At 55.5% G+C, this 25,479-nt stretch overlaps 2 protein-coding genes across 2 annotated transcripts; one reads left to right on the forward strand and one right to left on the reverse strand.

Moving 5' to 3' along the window:
- Window positions 1–73: 73 nt before the first annotated feature.
- On the forward strand, window positions 74–5,972 carry LURAP1 (leucine rich adaptor protein 1). Its single transcript, XM_086842976.1, has 2 exons — window positions 74–289; window positions 3,315–5,972. Exons 1-2 carry the CDS (start codon window positions 89–91, stop codon window positions 4,002–4,004), a joined length of 891 nt encoding a protein of 296 aa, XP_086699102.1. The 5' UTR covers window positions 74–88; the 3' UTR covers window positions 4,005–5,972.
- Window positions 5,973–13,333: 7,361 nt separating this feature from the next.
- On the reverse strand, window positions 13,334–25,143 carry LOC111933100 (uncharacterized). Its single transcript, XM_023932489.2, has 3 exons — window positions 24,422–25,143; window positions 23,284–24,321; window positions 13,334–13,882 (listed from the first exon to the last, which is right to left on the reverse strand). Exons 2-3 carry the CDS (start codon window positions 23,759–23,761, stop codon window positions 13,707–13,709), a joined length of 654 nt encoding a protein of 217 aa, XP_023788257.2. The 5' UTR covers window positions 23,762–24,321; window positions 24,422–25,143; the 3' UTR covers window positions 13,334–13,706.
- Window positions 25,144–25,479: the final 336 nt, after the last annotated feature.

The following is a 25,479-nucleotide window of genomic DNA, read 5'->3' on the forward strand; positions in this document are numbered from 1 at the left end:
GGGCAGGTGGCGGCGGGGGCGGGGCCGCGGCGGGGGCGGGGCCGAGCGCGGGCCGCGGTGACAGCGCGGCCGCCGCTGCCCCACCCGCATGGAGGGCGGCGGGGAGGCGCTGCCCGCGGACCTGCGGGACCTGGCGGGCAAGGTGGGACGGCGCCCGCCCGCCGTGCTGCTGCGGGGGCTGCGGGCCGACACCGCCCCCGCGCCGCCCGCGCCGCCCGCGACACCCGCACCGGCCCGCGGTGCCCACCCGCCGCTCGCCGAACGCCTCCGGACGCTCCGCCTCGAGCTGGTGAGTGCCGCGGTACCGGGAGCGCTGCCGGCCGGCCCCCGGTAACTGACCGTCCCGACCCGCAGCCACCTCGGGCGGCCGCTTGCCTCCCCCGGTGACGGTCCCGGATAGTGCCCGCGCTCTGCCCGCATTTTGGCGAACCCCTTTGCTCCTCCGAGTAGGGGTTAACAGCCCCCGGCTCGTAATGCCGCTCTCTGCCCCCGGCCCACGCAGCATCCCTCCCCCGGGGTCCCCCTCGGCCACCTCCGTGCTGCCCCCCTCGCACCCCCGGACGCCGGCTCCGTCGGGGATCGTGGTGTCCGAGATGAGAATTAAGGGCAGGGACCTTCGCCAAGGGCACGGCGGTGGAGCTTCTCTCCCCCCGGGTGTGACCCCCAGGGTGACAAGGCACAGGCATGGCTGGGAGCTTTCCCGAGGCTCGGTTCCTGCGGGGGCTTCTCGGGTGGCTCGTAAAGGGCTGTGCTGCGGTGGCAGCCTAGCCCGGGGAGCGGGGACTGCCGGTGGCGGCTCTCTCGCCTCCGTCTTTCGTGGAGGGAGCAAATACCGGCGATGCTTGCGCCTCCGGGAAACGTGGCGAGGTTGGGCAATGGGTTCAAGTGCAGCTGGGGGAAGGGACTCTCCCACGCATGAACATGCCGAGCGGGTGGGAATGAGCGTTGTTTCCATAGGGAAACGAGCTAAATTCGCCCGCATCCCCGCATGCCCCCTGGGGGTTGGAGCACTATCCAGCCTGAGCCCTCCGCTTTGGCTGATTCAGTATTCCCAGCGGTGCAGGAGCTTTCATCCTCCCTCTGCTTTCATCCTCCCTCCGCACCGGCTTGCAGGCTGCACCCTGACCGGAGGAGAAAGGTCTCTGGGGCAGTGCGGTGTTTGCCCTGCCCAGGTGCAGGCAGCCTCAGCCTATGGCCAGCAAGGCCTGGCTTGGACCGGGCATTATTCACCTTGGCTCAGAAAGACATTTCCTTGCCCTGCCCTGGCTCTTCTTGCTGCCCGGTGAGGAAGCGGGGACACCTCACACCCAGAGCAGCAGCTTGAGATCGGAACCCAGGTGCCAAAACCCAGCGCAGGGCTCCCCTCATCTCCCCATCCCCAAGAGCAGGGAGCAGGATTTCCCCCCCCTGCCCCAAGCAGCAGGAAACCAGCAAACCCAATGCTCAGAGAGGATAAGCTGGCCTGGGAGTGGGCGGTGGGAGGAGAGTTTAGCAAATTCCCACTCTCGCCTCCTGATCTGAGGAGGAAGATTTATGCCTAGAGCTAGATATCTTGAAAGGAGAAGGCGCCTGAGATTTCTCAGTGCTGGGGAGGGGAGCAGGGCTGTATCTGCCCATGGAGAGCCTGAGGAGGAGTGTGACAGTCCTCTGTACAGCTGTCCTTGGTGCGAGGTCGTGCAGTGAACTTCAGTGCATCTGGAGGAGTAATAGAGAGCAGCCTGCGCTGAGTCTCCTCCCACAGTACTTGTCTTGCTGGAGAGGGGGTTTCTTGGAGTGCAGTGGGGAGGTCAGGCTGGCGTGAACTAGCAGCAAATTCATGGGTAACTCTTAGCAGCAAGCAGCGTGGAAAGCAGGGAGTGTTATCCCACCTTCTGCTTTTGGGTTGGCTCCCCTGGCATCTCTGACAGCTGCAGTTCTGCACGAGGCAGAGAAAAATGGGGAACCCCCCACCAGGGGTTTCCAGCCCTCCTCCTTCGTCATCTCCCTGCCAAGGCCAGATGCTTTAGCAGTGCGTGCAGAAAAGTCCATTGTAGGCAGTTTTTAAAATAACTTGCCTAGAAAGGAAATTTCTGCACTTGGAAGCTGGCTCCTGCCCCAATCCGGGTACATCCCTGCTATTTTTTATCTAAATCCAGCTTTAGGAGCCTGAGGAGGGGATGGGAAGGCTGGTGCTGTGTCTTTACAAATCTTTGACCCTTTTTTTTTTTTTCTGTCGTCTGGAGTGAGAGGTGTCACATGCTGAAATCCTGGCTGGAGTTTTCCCAGGCTCCTTCCTCAGATGCTTCTATGGCTGTGCTGGCTGTGGGACCGGAGACAGGGGTCTCAGGAGACTGTGGGGTCACCCGTGGGCGGGCAAGTGACTCTCCGGGGCACCGGATGCTGAGGATCGGGCGCTGTGCTTAAAAATGATCCCTGGGGAGCGCATGGATTTCTGTCACAGCCTGCTGATGCTGGGCACAGGATGTGTTTGTGAAGGAGTCCGTGGGCATCTGCAGCCTGCAGGATGCCTGTACGTGCCTTGCAGTGGGTTTTCTCCCTTTTCCCCCCATCGTGGCCTTATTTCCTTTCCTGGCAAAATATTTGCGTCCTGTGTAGGGGAAATCCAGTGGCTTTTGGCGGCCAGTATCATACAGACAGGAATGTCTTGGCACACGGGGCTTTCCATTAGGAAAACAGATGTTTCTGCAGCAACTGAGGTTTGTGAAGAGCTTCCCCAGGCTCGGAGGGACAGGAGTCGATGAAGCGAGTGGTGTGATCAGCAATGCCTGTCTTCCTTGTCCTCCCCTTTGGGGAGTGATTTGCGTCTCCAAATCCTGCTATGTGACATTGGCACCAGGCTTGGTTCAAACCCTAGAAGGTGACAAGTAAAGGCATGAAGGGACCAGCCTGAGGAAGTGCTGGTGGTCCAGCCAGACACTTGCACTGAGGAATGCCTGACCCTCTTGCACTGCCAGCAACCTCACAGGTCTTGGAGGATGCTCTGGGATCAGGTCTGCATCCAGTACCTCCAGTTCCTTGCTTCCTCCTTGTTCCCGTAGAAAATAGGAACACAAGTGCCCTGGGTTTATTTCCCTGAGGAGGTTGGTGGCTGGTGGAACCGTAAGTTGCTGGTCGCTGATGGCCATGTCCCCACGTCTTGGACATGGTCTGGGCCCTGGGGCCGAGTTCCCTGCAGGGTGTTGTTCCATACCAGGCTCTTCATCAAACAGTTTAGGAGACCTGTGGCCAGCACAGTGACACCTCTGCTGGGCTGGGCTGAGACATGGGGCCCCATGGTCACCTCAACCCCCCTGTGCTCTCTGTCTCCCCTCCAGGCTTACCTGCGAGCGGTGGACGTGAAGATCCTGCAGCAGCTGGTGGTGGTGAACGAGGGCATCGAGGCAGTGAAGTGGCTGCTGGAGGAGCGGAGCACCCTGACCAGCCGCTGCAGCAGCCTGGCCAGCAGCCAGTACAGCCTGGTGGAGAGCCAGGAGGCCTCACGGCGGGGCAGCTGGGACAGCCTGCAGGACCCCAACGACAGGCTGGACAGCATCTCCGTTGGCAGCTACCTGGACACCTTGGCTGATGACATGGATGAGTACTCCCACAACGCTGCTGAAACCGCCGCTGCGTCCACATCGGGCAGAGCCCTGCCCAGGGCAGAGCAGGATTGGGTCAGGATCGACCCCGAGAGGGGTCTTGCAAAGCAAGAGAAGGACAAAGAGGAGCATGAGTGGCCCCACGTGGACCTCTCCCCACCTGGGCTGCCCCAGGATCACCGGTTTGATAAGGAGCCCCAGGTGGCCAATGGGTATTTGGGGCAGCAGTCCCCCTCTCTGGAACCAGATAGAGACACCAAATCACCACCAGGGACCGGGGAGAGGCTGGGGAAGGGAAATCCAGATGGGAAGGCTTGGAAAGCTGAGGCTGACCTTGAGAACTGCAAACTCAACAGCAAACTGCACCTGGAGTACGATGCCCACTGGCGCTGGCTCCAGTCACAGGATGATGTGACATTCTTATAGCCCGTGGCTTTGCCTTCCCAGTCCAGCTCTCCCAGCTGCCCACTCTGCTTCACTTGTCTGTGCCTGGGAGAGTTGGGATGGCTGGAGAGGGGGGGCCAGGCTAGCTTGGTGGTGTTGCACTGTTCCTCTGATGGTCCTAACAGCATTTGATGACGCAGCCATAAGGGACTGGGTGCCTGCCCTGCAGCACATTTCTGGGAGAGGAGGGATGAGGTGATTCCTGGTAGATTCAATCCTTTGCTCTAGGGTGTTGCTTGCAGGTGGCTGGACACCCCTCTGTTGTCTTTGGTGGTGGTGGTGGTGGTAGGGAAACCTGGGACAGTGGTGTTCCTGGGATCTCTCCCTCTAATCCTCAGCTTCCTGTGTGCAAAAACTGGGGATCCTTCACCCAAAATGACTACCCTGAGAGGGCAAGGAGGCACTACCATGCATCCACAGCTTGGTGGCACCAGCATGCTCAGTGTGGGGCAGGACCATCAGCAGGGCATCCCTCTTGGATCTGCTCATTTCCATCATTGTCTTCAAGGCCAGTGTCCATCCAGGGCAGAGCAGACCTAGGGTTTGGCCCCAGCACATGATGAATGCTAAAAAACCTTTCCCTGTGGGTGAAGCCCTGCCTGGTTTAGATGCCTCTGTGAAGCCAATCTGAGGTGGGGCTGGGGAGCCTCTGTCCGTGCTCTGCAGAGGAAGGATGGTGGTGCTTCCCGATGTAATAACATGAGAACGATGAAGCACTGGGTGGGAAATGGAAATCCAGTTCTCCCCGTTTGTTCCTGGACTGTCCTCCACCTTGGGAGCAGTCCTGCAGAATTCCTGGGATGTGGCAGCACACAGGCAGCCTGGCAGAGCCTGCAGGGCTCAGACTCAGAGAGGCTCCTGCTCTCCCCTGACACGGTGTAAGGGTGGTGAAGGCTGGGTTTCTCTGTGTGATGAATGGTGCCAGGTCTCTGCCTCCTACCAGCAACCAGACACATGAGGCTGCTCTGTCAGGGTGGATCTGCAGTGACTCTGCCCTGGAGACTTCTCTGTCTTTTTAACCTTGGCTTCTGCCCGTGCCTTTTGCTGTCCCCACCACGCCTCCCAGCACGCCCCTCACCAGCTTGTAGAGCATGGCTTGCAGCTGGAGCTGTGTGAGAGCTTGGGCAGGACCCTCTGCCTTCACCAGATGATGCAGAAAAGGACCTGAGCATCCTGATTCAAGGAGCCAAGCTCTTCCACATTTGTGGACAAGCCTGGAGTGTCCTGACTTCAGAACCCATGGGTGCATCTGTCCCCAGCTGAGTGCTGTGACGGCTTTGCTCTCACCATCGTGCTGCTGTTCCCTTGGCTGCGTGGGTCACAGCTTGGATCTGTCTGTGCTGGGATGGTAGGAGTGAGGACATTGTCTCGTGATGTCAGTGGGAAGCTGAGAGAGGGGGAGGTGACTGGCTGTGACTTTTCAGATGTGAGATGTGAGCTGGCTGTGGTTAAGAAGGTGATCTGGTGCACAACAGGTTTGGTTTGGTGTCTCTGAAGCAGCACCTTCAGTGGAAATTACCCTCTGTTCTGAGAGCCCCGAGCATGCTCCCTTCCCCTGCAGATCCTCAGAACTTCCCTGGATGGATGTGGAGAGCAGGACAATACCCAAAATTCTCAGAGATGGTACCTGCTGAGGACTTGGGTGAATCCCAGCAAACTGGGAGTGGGTTGCCCTATGCAACAAGCATCCATCTGCCTGCCCTGCAGCAGCTGTGCTTGGCTTGCCATTGCCTGTGAGTAGCTTGTGGCTTCCTGTGTAGCTGTGCTGCTGACACTGAGCCACCATGTCCCCAAGGCTGGCTGTCCCCTGCTTTCCTGCTAACCCTGCATGCAATGAATCAGCTGAGGGTCCCTGGGGGAGACAGGGTAAGTCCTTCAGCACTGTTAAAGTCATTCTCAACAACAAAAAAAAAAAAATAGCTGGTTTAATAAATGTTTGTGTTTTTCCCAGGCCACGCTGTGGGTGCTTTGCTGAGCTCACCGGTGTTTCTAGGGAAAGGGGAGAGGCTCTGGGATGGAATGCCCTGGAGCCTTGGGCAGCCCTGCAGAAGGGCTGGTTTAGGCCCAGCCCTGAAACAGGCACAGTCCAGGTGTCTGGGCACCTATCCCTTTCACATCAGTGATAAAAGTCACTTTTCCTGAAGCAGCTGGGTACCACGGCACATCTGCTTGGAGCAAGGGTGACTCTACTGATCTCGTCTGGACTATGTGTCAAACAGCACCTTCAGCCTTCCTGCCCCATATTTCCATTTTAGGTGTTTGCCAGCCCTGTTAGCTGTGCTGGAGTCTTTGCTTCTGTGTTCTGCAGTGGCAGCTTTGGCTCCTGTGGCTTCCTCCACCCAGGAGGTGCAGCGTGGATCTGGGTGTAGGGCAGAGACTTCCCCAGCCCAGCTGGGGTGGGAGCAGCACAGCTCTGATATCAGGCTGTTGGGATTTGCTCCTGGGTGGATCCCTTTAAAACCACTAGAGCCAGTGCTCATGCAAACATCAGCTTTTCCAAAGCAAATGCAATCGGCTTATCCAGCCCTGCCATCCCAGGCTCAGCATCCCTTCCGGCTCACGGCTTTGACACCGGGAGCTTTTGCAAATGGGGAATTGGATGCTGGAGCCAGCAGGACTCAGCAGGATTTCCCCAGTTTCTGCTGGGCTGAGGTAAAAAAATTCCTGAAGAAAACCTTAGAAATAAAATGCCCAGCCTATTCCTCTTACAAATGTAGACCTCAGCAGTTGGATAACCCTGTATTGCTGCAGAAGAATTTTTGCTGGGGGTTCCCTGGGCATGGACTTTTCAGCCTGGCTTACATCAGCCCAAGGTGCCCATAGTCCCAAAATCTGTGTATCCCCCCAAATCCCAGCCCCTGGAGCTGGAGGGGTGGATGGGATGCAGTGGTTGTCTCCCTGCTGTGACTCTGGGCTGCCTGGATGAAGGATCACCCACCTTTGGGCTTTGCCCAGCCAAAGTCACAAATCTCCACTGGGGAAACACCCTGGGGACCCGTGTCTGGCTGAAAGGTGGGTGCAGCAATGGGGTGCAGAGCACCTGTGGGTGGGAAAAACCCCAGAGCACGGATCTACAGCCTCCCTCCTGGTCTGCCTGGCCCTCACCCTTCCTGCTGCTGCCCTTGAGCTGCTCTTGGGCTGTTCACTACTGGTATCAGGTAAGAAAACAAGCAGATATAGCAGGCGGGATCCCAGCCGTGCCAGAAAACACCCACCTCTGCTACAATAAAAACACCAGCAAGCCAATTTTTTTTTTTCCAGATATACACAGAGATTAGACTGCCTTAACGAGGCAGTAAAACACTTCAATAGCTCTCCTTGCTTCTTATTAAAATGTCCCCTGGGCTTTCCCTTCCCTGCATGTAGCTCAGCTCCAAAAGGGCCTGTCCCCAGAGCAACGCAGCCATTTAACCAATTTCTGTTAGTTCCTATGGGGAGGAAGTGTGAAAATATCCTTTTCTCAGGGGAAAAAGAGCACGGTCCCTATGGTCAGAAGGGAGGTGGCCAAACTCCGTGGCCTTTGGTCTGGCAGCCCTGTGGCCCCACACCCCCCTGTGGGCTCGCTGGTATGGGGAGCATCACTGTGGGGCAACCCTGGGGGTGGGTGCAGGGGGTGTGTGGGTGCAAGCACAGCCTGTGGGGCTGGATCACAGCACCCCCCACCCTTATCTTATCTGGAGATCGATGCTCCCTGCTGCCCCTTGTGCTGTTCCCTGTGCAGCTCCCGGTTATCCCTTTCTGGGGAGCAGCGCTGTGAGCAGAGCTCTGGTTTTGTGCTGCCTGACCCACTGCAGACAGTGTGGGGCAGGAGAGGCCAACAAAAGGCACAGGAAAGGCCAAGTGTAGCCCCCAACCCCTGCTCTCAGCCCGCCCTGTTTTGGCAGTGGGGGGGATATTGTGATGGTGCTGGTTGCAGCAAAGTGGTGGTCCCCAGATCCCCAGGAAGAGCTCCCTGATGCCAAAGCTGCCTCCAATTTAGGGCAATTGACTTCAGTCCACTCCTTTGGGGCGTGGTACCCAGGCTGGCCCCATCATCCAGCTCTCCTCCAGCCAGCACCCCTCACCCAGCCTGCTCCCCACAGTGCCCAGGAACCCCCAGTACTGGGTTAAATCAGCCCAGTGTAGGATTCCTGTGTCCTGAGTTTCCAGACAACTTCCAGCTTTTCCTTCCCACTGCCCCGGGCTCACAGGTTTCCAAAGAACCTCCTACAGGTTTTGTGCAAAGAGGAGAACAAGAGACATCCCCCTGCTCGTTCTGCTGAACCTCTATTACACTCTGGAGAAGCCACACAGGACAGGGGATGCTCTGCCAGACACCAAGTGGGGTCTCCTGGTAACCTTCTGCTTCCTCTCCACCTTTGGGAACCCCCTCCTGAGATTGCTGGTGTCTGCAGCTGGGTGACTGTGAGGCTGCTGAATGGGGGTACAAAGTCAGAGCGTGAACCAGGAAGGAGCTGAGCCTTTGGGAAACGCCTCCCCAGGCTGTTTGCTGCCTGCCAGGGGATGGCAGCAGGCCAGGCCTTTGCTTTGGAGAATAATCCGCTGGCTTTAGAGCTTCCCAGCACTCCTTGGGAGTGAAAAACAAGTGTGACTGCCCAGGGCCTCGTGGGTGCGTGGGCATGGGTGGGTGACAAGGACAGGCTCAGGGCTTCATTCCCTGCCTGTTCCAGCCCAGCCAGGGGGCTGGGAGGAAGTGGTGGCACATCTCTCCCCTTCCTCCTCCTGGGTGCTGGGCACCCCCCCAGCCCATCAGCATCCCTGATATGCCACCTTCTTCCCACTTCCATCATCCATCTCTGGGCAAGAATCCCCCTGCACCTCCCACGCAGGACTTGGGTCTGGGGATGTCCTGCTCAGTGCCACCCCAGGGGTGACAACCAAAACCCCTGTGTGCCCAGGAGGTGAGTGTGCTCCTGCCACCAGCTCTGCCTCCATCCCCAGCGGGGAGCAACAGAAAAATCTGAATCGCTCTTCTGAGAAATTAATCTTCTTTCCCTGTCTCAGCCCAGCCTGACCTAGAAGAACCATCACCACCCCCCCCCTCCACCCCTGGTTGGTTTTATTTTCTCCCCTGTGGGGTGTTTAAAGGGAAAATTACAGCAAATGTATTGCAAAGAAGCTGTGGGAGACAGGGGCCAGAGCTCCAGCAGGGCAAAGTGGGCAGGCAGGAATGGTTTTAGGCAGGATTTTGCCAGGATTTGCCCTCTCCTGCGAGATCCTCTGATCTGGGGTGGGTGGGCAGAGAAAACTTCATCTGCCCAACCACAGGCAGTAAAACAGAAAGAGTAAAAGTTCAAGAGCTGTGTTGGGTTCCTCCTGGCAGGGTGCAAAGTCAGGGGGAAAACTTCTGGCTGGAGAGAAGTAAAGTCAGAGCTGCTGGAGAGAGAAATGGCAATGGGAACAAAGCAGCTGCTCATGCCCTCCCGTGGTGGCTGTGGTCCTGGGCTGGTGACAGGGACTGGGGCTGGGTGGAAGGACAGCACTGACCACCAGGACAGGGACAGGAGGGGAAACAGAATCTGCTCCTGCCCCACACCAAACCTTCCACTGCCCCACTTCACATCCCTTTTCCTCAGTCCCCTCCACGCCCAGGGATGAAGCCAGGATGGCTCAAATGCCATCTGTGGCTCCACAGGCACAGGCTGGGTGAGGGAAACCAGGCACCCCAGCACCAAATGATCCCGACAAAATGCTGAAGCTCATGTCCTGGGGCTTATATCCAAGGAAAGGCTTCATCTACCTTTAAAGCTCATCAGCTGCCCTGTGTAGGACTCTGCTCCTGGGCTGAAGGATCAGGAGCCTCTTCCCTGCTCCCTCCCTGCCTCAGCTTCCCTTTTGTAAAGTTGGGGGAGATAGAAAAGAAAGAAAAAGTCTCCCCCTGTGCCTGAGGACTTTCTTGTGGCAGTACTGTGGGGTTGGTTCCTGTTCCACAAGTCTTGGAGGAGAGCAGGAAGACCAGGCAGTTGTTGTGGTGCTCATCCATGTGTCTCTGTATGTCTGTCTGCCTGTCCCTCCTTGTCAGAGTGCAGCACCTGTGACTGTCCCACACCTTCTGCAAAGGGGTCTTGAGTCCAGAACCACCCCCAGCTGGGGTCTGTGCACTGGGAGAGAGGCAGTGCTGGGAGCCAAAGGGTTTTGAGGCAGTTTTTGGGCAGCAGCCCCCATTTTGGAGGCTCAGCCTGTGTCTCGGGGCAGCAGGGATTACGGCTGCTATAAAAAGCACCAGCATCTCTCGTCTCTGCTCCCTAAGGCGCTTAGGGGAGGAAGGAGGGAATTAAAGAGCAACCTCCTGCACTGAAGAGGTGCAGGGATGGGAGCAGTCAGAATAGCTTGGCACACTCGTGAGGTGCCTTCCTCCTCAGCATCCCCGAAAATCCTCCCCTGGGCAAAGAAGCCCCTCCATGCTCCTCCTGGATCCCTGCTGTTGGATCACCAGAAACTTGTCCCCTGCTCAGAGGTTGTGGGGGGCAAGAAGAGGGCTGAGTGGGACAGCTGAGCCTTGGAGGGGGGGTCTTGGTGGGTGAGAAGAGCACATGAGGATGCTGTACTGTTTGCACACCTCAAACAAAAAATGTCCAGCACTCCCCCATCCTCACAGCCTCACCCATCATCCTGGTCCTGTCCTGGCACCCTGCTTCAAAAGTCCTCTGAGGGTACTGGAGATGTCCTCCAAAATGCAGTCAGCAGTCAGAAAAACACTGAATTCTTGGAGGGACAGGGGTTGTTGCAGCTAAAAGCCATGTTCTGCCTCCAGTGTCTGGATGCAAAACGGCTCCGTGGTCTTGGGGCTCTCTGACAGGCCCACAGCCAGCCTCGGAGCTCAGCACTGGTGTGGGGTCTGGTGACACGTCTGGGGACAAAGCAGGGGAGGGCAGGTGCCAGATGATGGCAATGATGCAGGGATGGGGCACATGAAGGAAGGTGGTGTGGGAAACAGCTGTCCTCTGTGGTGTTCCCCCGTTGGTGGCAGGGTCCAGTGGGGTCAGTTCCAGAAGCAGCCACGGGGTCCTGCAGAGCTCTGGTGCCAGCCCTGGCTCCTGGGCTGACCAGGTGTGACCCCGCAGCTCAGGGAGGTGGTTGGTGTTTCCCCTCACCACAGACACTGCTGTAACATCACCCAGCGCTTGGTCAGTCCTGGAGATGGACACCAGGATCCCTCCTGCAGCCCTAAAATTGAGGGGCTTCAAAGAGGCTGAGGGGAGGGGGCTGAGGGCTCTTCCTCGCCAGCCCCTTCCCAGAATGGCGCAGTCTGGCAGACCCCGGTGCAGGTGGCCACAGGAGGGAGCTGGGCTCCTTCCTTCTGCTCCTGCTCACAGGATGGTGGCCTCGGGTGGGTGACAGCCACGCCAGCCCTGGGTGAGACTTGCTGCTTGGTGCAGGAGCATCTCCTGGGGTCAAACCACCTCATGTGGTACCCCAGGTGTCTCAGGAAGGGAGCAGGAGGAGGTGGCTGCCTCCGTGCTCAGGGAAGCCTCCACCTTATTCCCCGCAGCTGATGGGTGATGGGGCTGCAGTGCAGAGAAGTCACTGGGCTGTTGCTGCAGCTGTGGGGGGCACCAGTTGTGAGTGCCACCAGTGATTGACATGTCCCCAGGGCAAGGACCAGTCTGTGGGCAGTGCCAGTGTGGGACACAGGGTCCCACTGTCCCTCCCAAGCGGTGGCCAGAGACCCCTGGTGTCTGGCCTGCTGATGCTGAAAGAGCAGGGGAGCAAGCAAACCAGCCCCTCCCTGTACAACCTCCTGTCCCCCAGGGATTTGGACCTTCCCAGTTTCTCCAGCCCACAGCCAGCTCTGGTGCTGCAACCTTATTCCCAGGAGTTGGCAGACACTGGTGGGATTGTGCCCCAGCATCCCCCCCGTGCTGCCGGGACATCACTGTCCAGCTCCCCTCCACAGCCCCAGCAGCACAGAGCAAGCCTGGCAGGTGCCAGAGCAGCCACGCTACAAACCTCAGATTCAAAAAAAAAAACAGAAAAATGATGGTGGCAGAGCACTGTCTGATTGGAAATGGTTAATTATGGGGAGAGGTAACTGAGTACTGTCCTCTGCCTTTGCTTGCTGAAAAGCCGACAAAGCCCCAGCGTGGGACTGCTGGTAATGGCTCTCATTAAAGCCATTGGAGCAGGAGTTTGAAACCACATCCATTTTCCTTAACCATTTTCAGAAGGGGAAAATGCTGTTCTGGCCCCTGCTGTTTGTGGTGTGCTGGGTACTGCAGGCTGGGAAAAGGCAGGACTTGTCTCCCTGAATGAAGAGGCAGAAGTCTGGACCATGGCCTGTTCTCTGTGGCACGTCAGCATAACCTTTTCTTTTAAGTTCAGGGAAGATGTGGAGAGTAAAGGGATCTTCATAAGGGGGAGGCACAAGGAATGAGCTTGGTCCCAGTGCCTCCCGTCTGCTATATAGAGAAATCATGGATCCTGGTTTAAAACCCTTAGTGGGGTAAGAGCTGACCTTAAAATAGCAATGAAACCATCAGGATGCTCCTTTTCCCACACGGTTTGGGAGCTTGCCCCTCACATTTTGCTGGTTTCCCCTGATCCCTTAAACAGGGAGGAGCAGGGATCTGCCTGGAGTTACAAATGGGAAAGGATGTCTTTGGGCAGAGAGAAGGGCAGCTTTGGTTGGTGGTGCTCTGGCTGGGAAGAGGAAGGCATCCAGGGAGAAGAGGGAGTTCTCCCTGCTCCATCAACGCGTGTGGGGCTGTCCCCAGTACAGAGCCAGCAGCCCTTGGGGTGGCAGGAAGTTTGGGGGTGATGTGGGAGGTGGTCATGCTGGGAGGAGTCTGAAGGATGCAGACATATATGGGCTATTTTCCCCCATGAAGAGTTTGGATTCCATGCATATGGGTCCCTGTCCTCCTCTCCAGCAACATTCCTCAGAAAAAGGGGTTGTACCCGGTCCCAACAGGGCTGCTCCCTGTCAGGGGGTGCTGAGCTCGAACAGAGATGTGGCAGAGGGAATGTGATGGCCCTGGCTTGGCTACAGGCATAGAGGAATAAGGCTCCCTGAGAAGTCTGGGCTGTCACCCTGCTGTCCCAGAGCCACAGGACACACCTGCTGAAAAGGGCTGTGAGCTGGGGCTGCGAAACTGAAGGCAGGAGCGATGGCCCAGGCAGATCACCAATGTACTGGGGCATTTGGCCCCTGCTGACCTTTCTGTGCCTTTCTGCAGCTCCCAGCTCCCTGCTGTGTCCTGGGCCTGTCCCCAGAAATGCAGACACCCGCATTTCTCTGCAGCCTCCTTGTCTCCTTTGCCCTTTTCCCCACTCCATTCCCACGCCAAAGGACCGCCCGGCCTCTCTCCAGCTCATTTCTCTTGCAAGCTTTGCTTGGTGGGTGTATTTTGCATTTGCTTTTTCTTTTTTGCTATTCACAGGGAACAAAGAGGGGGTCACAAACCCAAGGGCAGATGTCAGGACAGGGCTGACAAGCCTGGGAGAAGGGGTGATGGCACCCACCCCGGCAAGGTCCACAGAGGACGGTAAAACCAGGGGGAGAAGGGCTTTGCTCCACGGCGCCGGCTCTGCCCATCCCTTCCTCTCCCCACCCGGTCCTGCAAGGCGGCTGCTGCACTGTTTCACTGCTCCATCCTTGGGCTCCATCCCTCTGCTCCATCCCTCCCCTCCATCCTGCTGCTCCATCCCGCTGCTCCGTGCCGCCCGGCCCGGCCGTGGTGCCGGTCACGTCTGCTGTGGCAAGTGGCAAGTCTCGCTGATGGCAATGACCACGTCCTGGGGCTGGCGCTCCCGGTGCCGCGGAGCCTCGGGCAGCTCGCTCATCTCGTTGACGCTGTTGCTGATGCAGTTGATGTCGCTCTTGTTGCTGTTGTCATCCGGGCTGGGGCCAAAGATCCAGTCTGGGGAAGGGAAAAGCACAAAACAAGGCCCTGGTTACCTCTGGCTGTTCCAAGGGTTCAAGGTGGCTCAAAAATTGTTGCCTCCCGCTGCACCCTACCTCTAGCTCTGGGTGCTCACCCCTCCAGGAGTGTCCCTTGCCCACCCCTGCCCCTTTAGCTCCCTCCACTCCCCTGGTGTTGAGGTCTCTGCTCTGCCCAGCTCTGGGCTGGTCTTCAGGCTGCTGGTTTCTGGAAGCCCTCCTGGTTTAGGCAGATCAAATCATGCTGTTAATCCCCAAAATGAGAGTGAGGTGCCTCCAAAGTGACGTGTGCACCTGGGGTCTCTAGCAATGTATTTCCTAGCTCTGCTACCAAAAACAAAGCAGAGGTGGCTTTGCTGTCAGGAGGCAGAAAAACGGACCAGCCTGGTTTTGTTGTTCCTGAGGAACTCTGCTTATTCGCCACTGGATGTCACAAAATGCAATTTATCTCCTTTGCTGAGTGGGGTATTTTCTGTCCCCACAGGACATTCCAGTTATGACTCTTCAGCAGAGGACAGGCTTCCTGATGGAGCAGGGACACAGAAATGCCATCCCAGTGAGGTGATGAAGACCATGAGGTCTTTCTCATGGGCTGTGGAAAAGTTTTGCAGTAAAACTGGGACTGAATGATGGCAAATGCCAGGGTGGGATGACAGGTGTGAAGTGAGTGGAAGATCTCATTTCTTGGCTCACCAGTGGTGTCCAGACATTTCTTCAGGTGTGAGCAGAGACACGAATGACCTGTGGGCCACCCTGTGCTCAGTGTGCAAACTGCAGGTCAAATCTGGGGCTTTTTTGAGAGCCCCAAAGCGTCTCCCTTTTTTTTTTTTCCCTCTCTTTTTTTTTTTTATTTTTTTTTTTTATATTTTTTTTTTTCTTTTTCTTTTTTTTTTTTTTTACTTTTAAGAAAAGCCAAAAGTTTTGCAGTTTTTGCAATGCAATATTTGAATTTTTTTCTCCAGCCTGAAGCCATGTGGCCACACCATCCCCAAGAGAGCAGAACCTGACTTTCAGGATGATGCTCATGCTCTGGAGCCAGGGTAGGTGACCACCCTGCCAGACAGGGAGTGGAGGTGGTTGTGCCCCAATGCCAGCAGGGGCTGGCTGGAGGAGGGGGCTGTCTCCACAGAGGGTAAAGCTCCCACCACACTGGGCACAGGCAGCATGCCCAGAGAGTGACTCTTTTTCCTTGGTTTTCCAATTGTCTTCACTGTCATCACTGTGCTAGCAGGGTTTGCTGGTTGTTCAACAGGCAAGGCAGAAGAACCAGCACATTTCCCTCAGCCACTGCAGTGTTGGCAAGAGTGGTTGGGAAACTCAGCAAAAATTGGTCCAAAGGTTTTTGGGGAGCCCTGCATCTGCCCCGGGTCCCAACCAGGACATTTAGCCTTCACTTGCACAACCCACAGCCCCCACCAGAGACTGGGCTCCCCATCCTAACCCTTCCCCAAGGAAAATCAGCCAAGCCCAGAAGGCTCATTTAGGGCTTTTTTCCTTTATAGCTTTGATTTTGCTTGGTTTTACTGGGTTTAGACTAAAGGCCAAACACTCCCTTCTTCCTGGTCTGGCCCTGTCTGGTCCATCCCAGACAGAGCCTCTTGCCCCCAAGACCTTGCAGGCTCCTCCAGCCCCCACACAGCTGCTTGCTGTGAGGAGAATCCGAAGCAGTAACAAGATTGCTTCCTACAAATACTATTAAAGTTCTCAGCTTGCTTTCCTTGACGTCAGCTGTAAAACTGCAGTGGGAGCAGCAGGGAAGAAGGGGAATAACCTGCAGAAAAAGGGGTGATAAAATATCCCGGGAGCCACTGGATAAGGATTGCTGCGTGCAACAGGAAGCAAAAAGGGTTGCATGCCTGTGATGGGGTAAGTGCCATTTGGTGGCCAGATGATGGACCCCTGGTGACATTTGTGGGCAGAAAAAGAATCAAGAGCTGGATGAGGCACTGTGGTAAAGGCAGAAGTGCAGGGGATGGGTGTTTTGGAGAGCACCAAGGGCACCAGCAAAAGCCATTTGTATGGGAAAAGTGTCACAGTGCATTGTCACCCAAGGGGATGTGGCTGGCCGGGGTGGCCGGGGAAGGTGGCTCGTGTGAGGCTGCTGTAGTCTGACTCCTGGGTAAGAGCAGGCTGGATTGTGCGTGCTAATCCCAACCACTGCTTCCCTGGGAATTATTTCTGGAGCCTGCTGGATCTAATTACCCAGTAATCTGCAGGAAGATGTAATTAGGCTGTCATTAGAGGGTATTTACTTCGATGCCTTTATGATTTGACTGTGTAAGTAAGGAGTGAAGTAATTACACAATTACATGTTATTTGTGGCCATTTATGGCCTGTAACTTCAGCGTGTTGCCATGTGTGGAAGAGGGGAGTGCGGCCCCGTGGAGCTGGCAGAGGATCTCCTGCCAGCAGGACCCCGGAGAAACAACCATAAAAATGTCAGCGCCCTCATGTCCCCTGCCAGCCAGCACCAGCTCCGTCCCAGCCATGCTCAGTCCTCCCCTGTTTCTCCCACTGGCTCTTCTCAGTTTGTGGGTGAGAAGCCAAGGTCTCCCAGGGTCACCCACAGCATGTCTGGGTAGGGATGAAGGAGAAGAGAGAGGAGACCTGCACATCTTTGGCGTCAATGGGATTAAACCTCGCGCTGATGCGGAAGGAACTTTGCAGGGGATGTGAGGCACAGCCTCATGTCATGAGCCAACACAGGCTGGAAACCTTGGATAATGAACCCTGCAGGGGGGCATAATCGGGTAAGGGGGGTGGCCGAGGGCTGGGAGCCAAGGAGTGGTGCTGACCAGCTGAAGGGAGCTGCAGCCTCAGCACCATGTCAGGTGCTTCTCTCTCCATCCCTTACAGCTGGCAGAGGGAATGCATGAGCCACAAAAAATACACACTGCGAGGAAAACAAAATCCTCTTTTGGATCTAAGTCCACATGTGGGTTCAAACGATCTCCAGCCAGAAGGTGAGCAAAGCTGGGCTGACCATAATGACATCTAATGGGCCTGGGACAGGTGAGGGCAGGCCTGAGGTGAGCAAGGATCACAGTGTGCTCCTGGGCTAGTGGCACGTCCACACCCAGGACAGTCACGCTTTGGAGATAAGGAAAAGCATTTTCTGCCCCTACCCAGCCTCAGGAAGGAGCTCATAACACATGCTGCAAAATGCAGGGCATGCACACGGTGTGTATGTGAATGTCTTGGATAAAAGAGAGGGACAAAGTGACTTTCTCAGCCAGGCTGGGGAGCAGCATCTAGCCCAGAGACACTTCTTCCTGCTCATCAGGTGCTGCCAAGGCTCAGTGTGCCTGCTGGGGTCTGCAGGGCCAATGGAGAGGTGGGAAGTGCTGAAATGGGGTGAGATCGATATGGAGCCATTGATCCAAAGCAGCTGGAGAGAGGAGATAGAGCAGACTGGGCAGATCAGGAGCCGTGGAATAGCAAGTCTGTTGTTGTTGTTGTTGTTATTATTATTATTATTATTATTATTATTATTATTATCCCCAAGTAGCAGTGTGATGTGGCACAAAATGCGCCCACATCTCCCTGGCTCTGTCCACCTCTTTGACAGCACCCCTGGAAGCAGGACCCCTGGGATATACCATATTTTTGGGGACAGAAAAGCACTGTGGCTGCCCAGATGGCACAGTGTGCCCTCCTCGTACCAGCAGCATGAGGGCTGGTCCTTGCTCAGGAACCCCTGACAGTGCAGGCAGCAGCCTCCTGTTGTCTGGCTGCAGAGGGGCACAAGGTTGCTCGGTGCCCACTGTCACCCCAGGAGGGTGGCCCTGTCCCCTCCATTCATTGGTGGCAGGGTGGGATGTCTGTGAGGCACTTCAGCTGCTGATAAAGAGACATCCCAAAGAAGAGCAGAAGGGGGTGGGAGAAAGGGCTGAAATTTAAATGCAGTCTGGTGAGTGAGACATTCACAGTCCCTGTAGAGATGGAAACAGGAAGGGAAGGGGCAACATGTTCGATGAACAATCAAACTCGTGCTCTAGTTTTGCTTTAAATGGAGCTGGGTGTGAAAGCAGCTGCTAAAAAAGCTCTTTTTCCCATCAGCAGGAGCAGAAGCACCTCTTTCTTTGAAACAAGTCCTGACCCAGCAATCACATTGTGCTCTGCAGCAAGGCAGGGCCAGCTCTGGCCGGAGCATTCCCGACGGATGAGTTCAAGGGTATCCCTCATGTCTTTGACATGATGCAGCAGTCACAGCTGGACGTTGTATCTGTCTCATTTGCAGGACAGGCTCTACTTATTCATTAGCAAAATCAGCAGAAAACTCCCAGGTTTGTTCTGATGGAAAATCTATGTCTGCCCCTGGCAACAGTAATTTGTTAGAAACCCCCCTTCCCCCTCAGATTCACTTCTTTCTAGATGAATTTGATGCTGGGGTTTGTTCTTCCTTCCCTGTTTTGCAGAAATTTCTCAGCTTTGATGTTCTGGCTGAGTCAGAATTGTCCTGCACCCCAAACAGCATGAGCACTCTGCTTTGCTGATGGACAGGTAAGGACACTGTTCCTCTGCAGAGCTGTCACCAGCATGAAGCATCTGGTGGGAAAAGGGGTGACATGGAAAAGGCATTCAATTAATTACGATATTCTCTTAAAAACAGCTTCTCTGCACCAGAGCAACCCTGCATTCGATCCCATCCATCAGGCAGCATTGCAGCTCCAGAGGATGGGTGTCTGAGAGGTGGTGACTCAGGTGTGGCAGGTGGGAGGCAGGGATGCTCCTGAGGGTGGATATGTGCTATCCATATCTTCCGGAGGCAGAGTGAAGGTGACCAGAGAGTGAGGAGCCCTGCTTGGTCTCAGCTCAGGGCAGACCAGTGCTTGCAGGGCAGTAGACAAACACAGCCCTCATCCCAAGGACCTGACACAGCCCTCATCCCAAGGACCTGACACAGCCCATCCCTGGATGGAGGTAGCAGGAATGGGAAGGCTGCTGTGGGATGGCGCATCCCTGAGGCCTCGGTCAATGCCTGATGTGTGCTGGGAGCCATCCCTCTCCTCCAGCTCTGAGCTCCAAAGGTTTGGCTGCAAATGCAGCTGTCCTGGAGCGGGCCCTTCTTGCTGGGCCAGGCTCATTGTCTGGCCAACAGCCCCAGCCTGCGAGTGGGAGTGGTGAATTATCCTACAGCAGCCACTGCTTCCCTAAACAACGCCTAAGGAACTCCTGATGCACCCCCAAGCACCAGAAGGGATACAGGCAGGGGATCACTGTCAGAGGTGGGTTAGCACCCATGGAAAAGCAGAAGGGAGCCTAATGTGGTTTCTTCCCACAACTTTGAGAGGAAAAGGAACTATCCTCAAAACAGACTTTGAAAAGAAGATATGTAAGTTCTCTCTGATGGGCCTAAGACGCTGCCTGCAATCCCTGCCGTGGGCTGAATTATCCTCAGAGCCCTGTGGTTCTGTGTGGAACAATTAAAAGTGGATCCCGTGTCCCTGCAGGATCACCCAGCAGCTATTTTCAGCAATGCTACATTTATGCACAGTTCCTCTGCTCAAGGAGACCGTTTCCTAAAGAAGCCTGAAATGTGGCTGTTGGAGATAAGGCTGAAAAATAAAAATATGGCTGGTGGGTCAAAAGGGCAAAGAAAAGAAAGACCCTCCTCCAAGGATGGTGTAGGGTTTTGGGCAGTCCCAAAGCCATTGACCAGCACAGTGTCAGTGACCTGCCCTGCCTTGCCCCAGCTGAGCATCTGCCTTGGGCACATTCCCAAGGGAAAAGTTTCCTCCAAGGTCTCCTCTGGAGACCAGCAGCCCAGAGGAGACCTTGGCTGAACCAGGTGACACCAGCCAAGGTCTCCCTGCAAGGCATTGCTCCCACGCAAACCATCAGACCCTTCCCGTGTGGTTCCCATGCAGGAGCGAGATGCTCTCCCTTTCCCGGCGACCACACGCGTGCAGTCTCCATGGCAACAGCTTTGTTTCCCGTCAAACTTTTTATTTTTTCCCCCTTTTCCTCATTTTTTTTTTTTTTTAATGTTTAAATAGGAGCGATATTCAGCGAGCTGCTGGGGACGGAGGAGGGAGGGCGGGCTGATTCCCAAGGATTGCAGTAATTAGGAGCCTCGTACGTTGGTGACAGGCTTGTCATTTGCCAAGCCAGCTCTTCGCCGCAGCGCCGGCTCTGGCAGCTCTCCAGCGCTTCCGAGTTAAGCAGCTTTCCAAACGCTTCGACCCAATTTGCCTGAACTGGTGGTGGGGTTTGAGCTGTGCTCACGCAGGAGGCTCCCTCCCACCCTCCTCGGCTTGAGTCCAACCCCAGGCAGGGACATCTGATGAGTTTTGGGCAAGCCAAATTGAGACTTGGTCAGCTCGGAGCAAGCAGGAGGGACTGGAGAGAAATGAAGGTGGTGGGCTCTCCTGGGCCAGGAAGAGCTGAAGAGGGGCTCTTTCAGAGCCCACTTATCCATATCCAAGTGCTCTGCCTTCCCACTCTCCAACATTGCATCTTTCCTCCTTCTCCAATGCAGCCTCCCATTCTCACTCCTCCCTGGCCCACAGTGCTCGTGTGCCCCTGGGGATGCCTGGGCAAACTCTAATTGATTTTTCAAGAAGCATCTGCAAGAGAAGTGTCAGTGTCTCAAATACCCGTTTCGATTTTGCAGGGAAAAAACCTTGGCAGCATCCCGAGAACCCCTTCACCATCCGAAACTGAGCCCAGCACCTGCTTCTCACTGTTCCTGGGAGTGCAGGGGGCTGGGTGATGCTTCAACTCCCCAGTCTGTGTCCGACAAGCTGTTATTGAGGAGTCATAATCATCCCTGATGCCTCCGAGTGACTGTTTAAAGCAGCGATTAACTATTCCCACTTTAATCTCCCTGAAACAGGCTCCAGCCCTTTGGCATCTTATTTCCATCTCTCCCTCTATATTTCTGAACATGATTAGTGCAGAAACGCTGATAGCAGAGGCTGGAGCTGCTGCCGAGTATATAAATCCAGGCATTGTGTTAAGGGAGCTAATAGAGCAGCTTCTTATTTACTATCCCTTGGTCTCTCTGTCCTGTCCCTGAAGTAATTTTATGCAAACTCATTCAAATGAAACCTTCTCTTTAAAGGCTGTTCCTTGGCAGTGTTAACAAACACGCTCTCGTCCGCTCTCTTCCGAGGACTGGCTCATTTTGAGGGTATAAACTGTGGGAAGATGGGCCTGGAGTGCTAACTAGGATGAGCTGGAGGCAGCCTTTGGCACTCAGGGGTGCTGCTGGAGTTTGGGAAATGCCTTCTCCTCTGTGCCTGGAGGGGGAGGAAGCTCACATCTGGATTTCTGACCCTAACTTGGAGAGATATTGCCTCCACCCAGGGCAGGGAGGACGCTTTGCCATCAGCAAGGGGTGTTGAACTGGGAAAAGTGGCAATAGTGGCCACTTTGCTCCAAAGTGCCAGGAAGCAGGCAGACCCCAGTTTTGTCCCTGTGCTTGTCCAGCCCTGGCATGGCCCGGTGCTGTGTAAGGCTGTGGAGTCCCTTTGCAAAGGGCTTTGCCAGAGAAGGGGCACCCTGCTGACCTCGTCCCACGCAGAGGCTGAAGTTAAAGGTCACCAGGGAATGTTGGTGCCGAGTTGGAAGCAGCACATCTGGGGCCCCCTGAGCACAGCTGTGTCCCCCTGTGTGCCTGGAGGGGCATGGCATTTCTGTGGATTTTGCCCTGCTTTGCAGTACCCACCCAAGGGGGGGTTTTGAGCACCCCCATCTGTGCTCTCCTGCATCAGGGACCTCAGCCACGGCGGCAGGGGTGTCTGCTCTGCGGGCACTGGGAGTGGACTGGCCCTGCCTCAGGGGACTTTCTAACCTGGCCTGAACTGGTCCTTTCAGCATCCTGGGACAGAAGTGGGTATATTTTTAGGTGCTGACCCCGCTGCCTACCTTTCTGGGGAAGGCAGCACTGAATCAGACAGAGCCAGATGATGTTACAGCCCCAGCAAGCTGCTGATTAAGTGTTAAATTTAACACTTTAAGACAATATATCTGTTCCCTTCCATCTGGAGCAAAGAAAAACTCCCCAGCAGCAGCTCCCTGCTGTTTTCCAGGCTCAGCCTCATGTGAGACCCCAAGTACTGCTCCCTGCCAGGAGGTTTGACCTTTCTTGTCCCAAATCGCTCCTCTCTAAATCCCTGTGTCCTGGATCTGCTGGCCCTTGCCCGGTCATGACCCTCTGCCCAAAGGACTTGGCTTGCCTTCACCTCAGCACTGGTTGGAGTTTTGGCTGGTGTGTGCCTCCTGTGTCCCAGGAGCAGGGATATAAAGCAGAATCATGAATGAACACGTGGATTTTGTTCCAGATGAGTGTGACCTTCCTCCCCCTGCAGAGATGGAGCCTGCAGGGCTTCAACCCTGACTGAGGGTCAGGCTCAGAGCAAGGCTGTGCAGAGGGATTTCAGCCTCGCTTCCCTGTGCAGGGCTTTGTTCCCAGAGCTTTTGGGGGGGTGTGCACATCTGCAGGAGCCAGGAGCTTAAATCCCTCTGGGGATCCCTTCTGGCTCCCTATCCAAGCTGGAAAACTGTCACCAGCATGCTGAAGCAAGACCCTGACCCCCAAAAGGACATGATGGCTGCCATGGTGTAGGGGCCAAAAGAATCAGAGGTTCAGGTGGGAATTGGGCACATTTGCACTCCCCAGCACGACCAGCCTTACAAATGATAGGGCAAAGAGCAAGAAAGAGTATCACTGAGGGTTTGTTATAAGCAGCCAAGCACCTCTGCCTGCACTCTGCCTGACCACAGCAGCCAGCAGTGTTTGTGGCTCTGATGGCGAGGGACAGAGTCCATCAGCAACAGGATTAAACCAAAGAGGAGGAAGCCAGATCTCAAAACAATGCACCCTCTTTGGGCTGTCATTGCATGCATTTGTTGCAGGGGCTGTGATGGCTGTTCTGAGGTAACAAGAGAACCAGACTGCTGAGCTGTGTTTCCTAGGAGTTTGTGGACTCACTGGTGCCTAATAAGGGGTTAAGCTCATATGGCAGATTTTCTCTCACTATGCACTAGTGGGCTGTTATCCTGAGCTCAGGTGTCTGTTGCCATGAAACTTTTCATATTGGAGACCTCTAATCCAAGCTCAGTTGAAACTGGCCAAGGGATTTTACAGCCATTTGGCAACACAGCCTCACGCACACACATTTATACACAGGCACACAGGCTGCTCCTTTAGGAAGGGGGCTAAACCCAAGGATTTCCTCTGGGAAGATGGTCAACACAGAACTCAACTTGGAGAACCCAGCACATTAAATAAACTAACGCTCTTGCAAACGTGAAAGGGTCAAGGCTTGGTCTAAACCCCACCCAAATCAAAGGAGAGATGCAAGGCAGCACGTCCAGGCTTGGCACCAGGCTGGTTTTGGCCACAAGCACACAGCGCGTGAAGCCCACACTCACCTACAAAGTCGTAAATGAGGTCCTTGATGAGATGGCCGACGATGGCGTATGCCACTGCCACCACCACCAGGGCTGCCATGAGAAGGTAGAGGACAGCCTTGGGCAGAGGAATGGCATCTCGAGGAGGGGGTTTGTACTCCTTGTAGAGCTGGTCATTGTCCGAGTATGAGTACTGGAACAAGTGGTCCAGGCCAGCTGTGAAGTTGCTGGAGTTCATGGACTGGCTATTGGACAGGTAGCTGTCCTGCTCGGGGTCCTGGAGGACACTTACCACCGAGCTGGTGGTGGCTTCCACTTGCTGTACCAAGTTCAGAGTCTTGTTAACGCTGGGGAGGATTTGGGAAAGGAAAGTGCTCCAATCTTTGATGGCACTGATGTTGCAAATAATCATAATTGCAATGAGGAAAGAGGTCTCCAAGCTCAAGAGACTTAAAAGGGAGAGAAAGAGGTGAGAATTGCTGTGCTTACACCAAACCATGTACTGCAAAGCGGGCAGAGAAGGTCTGGATGGGGTTCGTTTCTCATTTGCAAATTCTTACATGATCCTGTAGGGATGCATCTGTGGTACCTCGGTCTCACTCCTGGAAATGCCCGCAGAAAAACCCTATGGGCACGAAGTTCCTTAGGAAAAAGTAGGCTCTGGAATGATTTTGACCGATATCATTTTTGTTCCGCAGCCACCTCTCCCTTATGCTACTCACTGATGAAAACCGGAGAGACAGGATCCTGTAGGTATTTTCAGTCATCTGGAAAAGAAAGATAAATTACCCTCCTCCAGCTTTTATTTTTCAGAGGCGATGGTCCTTGGGGAGGCAGAGATCCCCTCCTGGCTCTGTCCCGGGCTGGGGCAGGCACAAGGTGTGCGGTGCCGTCCTGGCTGTGCCGTGGCGCTGCCCAGAGCGTTCGCAGAGATGAAAAATCTTCAGACCCCACAAAGTTCAGCTGCTCCCGGTGTGTGACGGGGCCGGCGGCGGCAGCTCCAGGCCATTCCAGCTTGGCTTTCAGCAACTTCTTTTACCGGCATCTCCCGCTGGGTTCCTTTAAAACCAGAACCGAGTCAGAGAGAAGGAGCGCGCCGGCAGAGAGCCCAGCAGCCGGCCCCCAGCCCAGCCCAGAAGCGGCCGGTCTCGGGTTTTACCTTAAAGACTTTTCCAAGCCGGCAGATCCTCTCTCCTGACGCTCCAGCTGGTTTTATTGAGGGCTGGGCTCCCTGCGGAGCTCGCCGCTGCCCGACGCCGTGTGCGGGGTGCTGCTGCCCGAGTGTGTGTGCGGACACTCCTCCCGTTCTCTGCCCTCCTGTCCCTTCACCTGCCGGCTCTTCCCAGCCTCCCCGGCTCCGGCAGCGAGGGGGATTAGCTGCCGGGAGCTTGGCTCCGAAACTCCTGAGCGTGCCGGGAAGCAGGCGATGCGTGGCGGGAGCGGAGGCTCAGCCTCCGCCGCTGCTCCCCGGGGAGTTAATCCTTTCGATGGCAAGAGATGAGCTCTGATCCGGCTGCTGGATGCTCCCGGGGAGGTGCAGGGGAAGGAAGGTGGGGAGCAGCCGGAGCGTGGGTAGCCCGGGTCCAGCCGCCCGCGGGCGCTGAGCTCAGCCTTTGTCTGGGAGCGGAGCCGCCGGCAGGCAGGAATCACATGGCGCCGGGATCATCCATCCCACCCGCAGCATCCCGCAGGAGTGATGCTCCCCACAGCCCCGCTCCTTCCCCGGCAGCCTCCGCCCAGCAAAGTTTTGGCACTGGAGGGATGACTGGTTTGCAGAAAGCACGGAGGGTTTGAGGCTGAGCTCCCTCGCCGTCTCCCTTCCCTGCTAAGCTGTCTGTGCCGACTGGTGAGAGCCAGCCTGTCCTTGGTCACCTTGATAATGGTCTTAAACTGGTTCGTGTTCCCTACAAATACATCTCCTCATCAGCCTTGGTGGTGGGATCTCTGGGATCACCGTGCTGCTGGCTTGCTTTGAAGGCAGTGGGACATATTTAAAGAGGAGGAAGAGGAAATCTTAGAGAGGGGGAAGTTGTCTTTCTATATTTGGAGGTGAAAATAAATCACAGCCCCAGTTTTCACTTTTTTAAATTTTATTTTATTTATTTCTATTTTTTTTTTTCTGCTTCCGCATGTAAGAAACAGCTGTCATGGGGGCAAGGAAATCACCACATTAGGCCTGAAAGCAGCCAAATGGAGCTTCTGAGAAATAAGAGCAAA

Source organism: Cyanistes caeruleus, chromosome 9, assembly GCF_971803275.1.
Source record: "Cyanistes caeruleus chromosome 9, bCyaCae1.hap1.1, whole genome shotgun sequence".
NCBI classification, from domain to species: Eukaryota; Metazoa; Chordata; class Aves; order Passeriformes; family Paridae; genus Cyanistes; species Cyanistes caeruleus.

Excerpts from the sequence above, each read along its gene's own strand:
- LURAP1 (XM_086842976.1), top strand. The coding sequence starts at position 89 with ATGGAGGGCGGCGGGGAGGCGCTGCCCGCGGACCTGCGGGACCTGGCG. Across the intron at positions 290-3,314 it reads GGACGCTCCGCCTCGAGCTG|GCTTACCTGCGAGCGGTGGA; the intron begins GTGAGTGCCGCG and ends TCTCCCCTCCAG.
- LOC111933100 (XM_023932489.2), bottom strand. The coding sequence starts at position 23,761 with ATGGTTTGGTGTAAGCACAGCAATTCTCACCTCTTTCTCTCCCTTTTA. Across the intron at positions 13,883-23,283 it reads CCTCATTTACGACTTTGTAG|ACTGGATCTTTGGCCCCAGC; the intron begins GTGAGTGTGGGC and ends TCCCTTCCCCAG.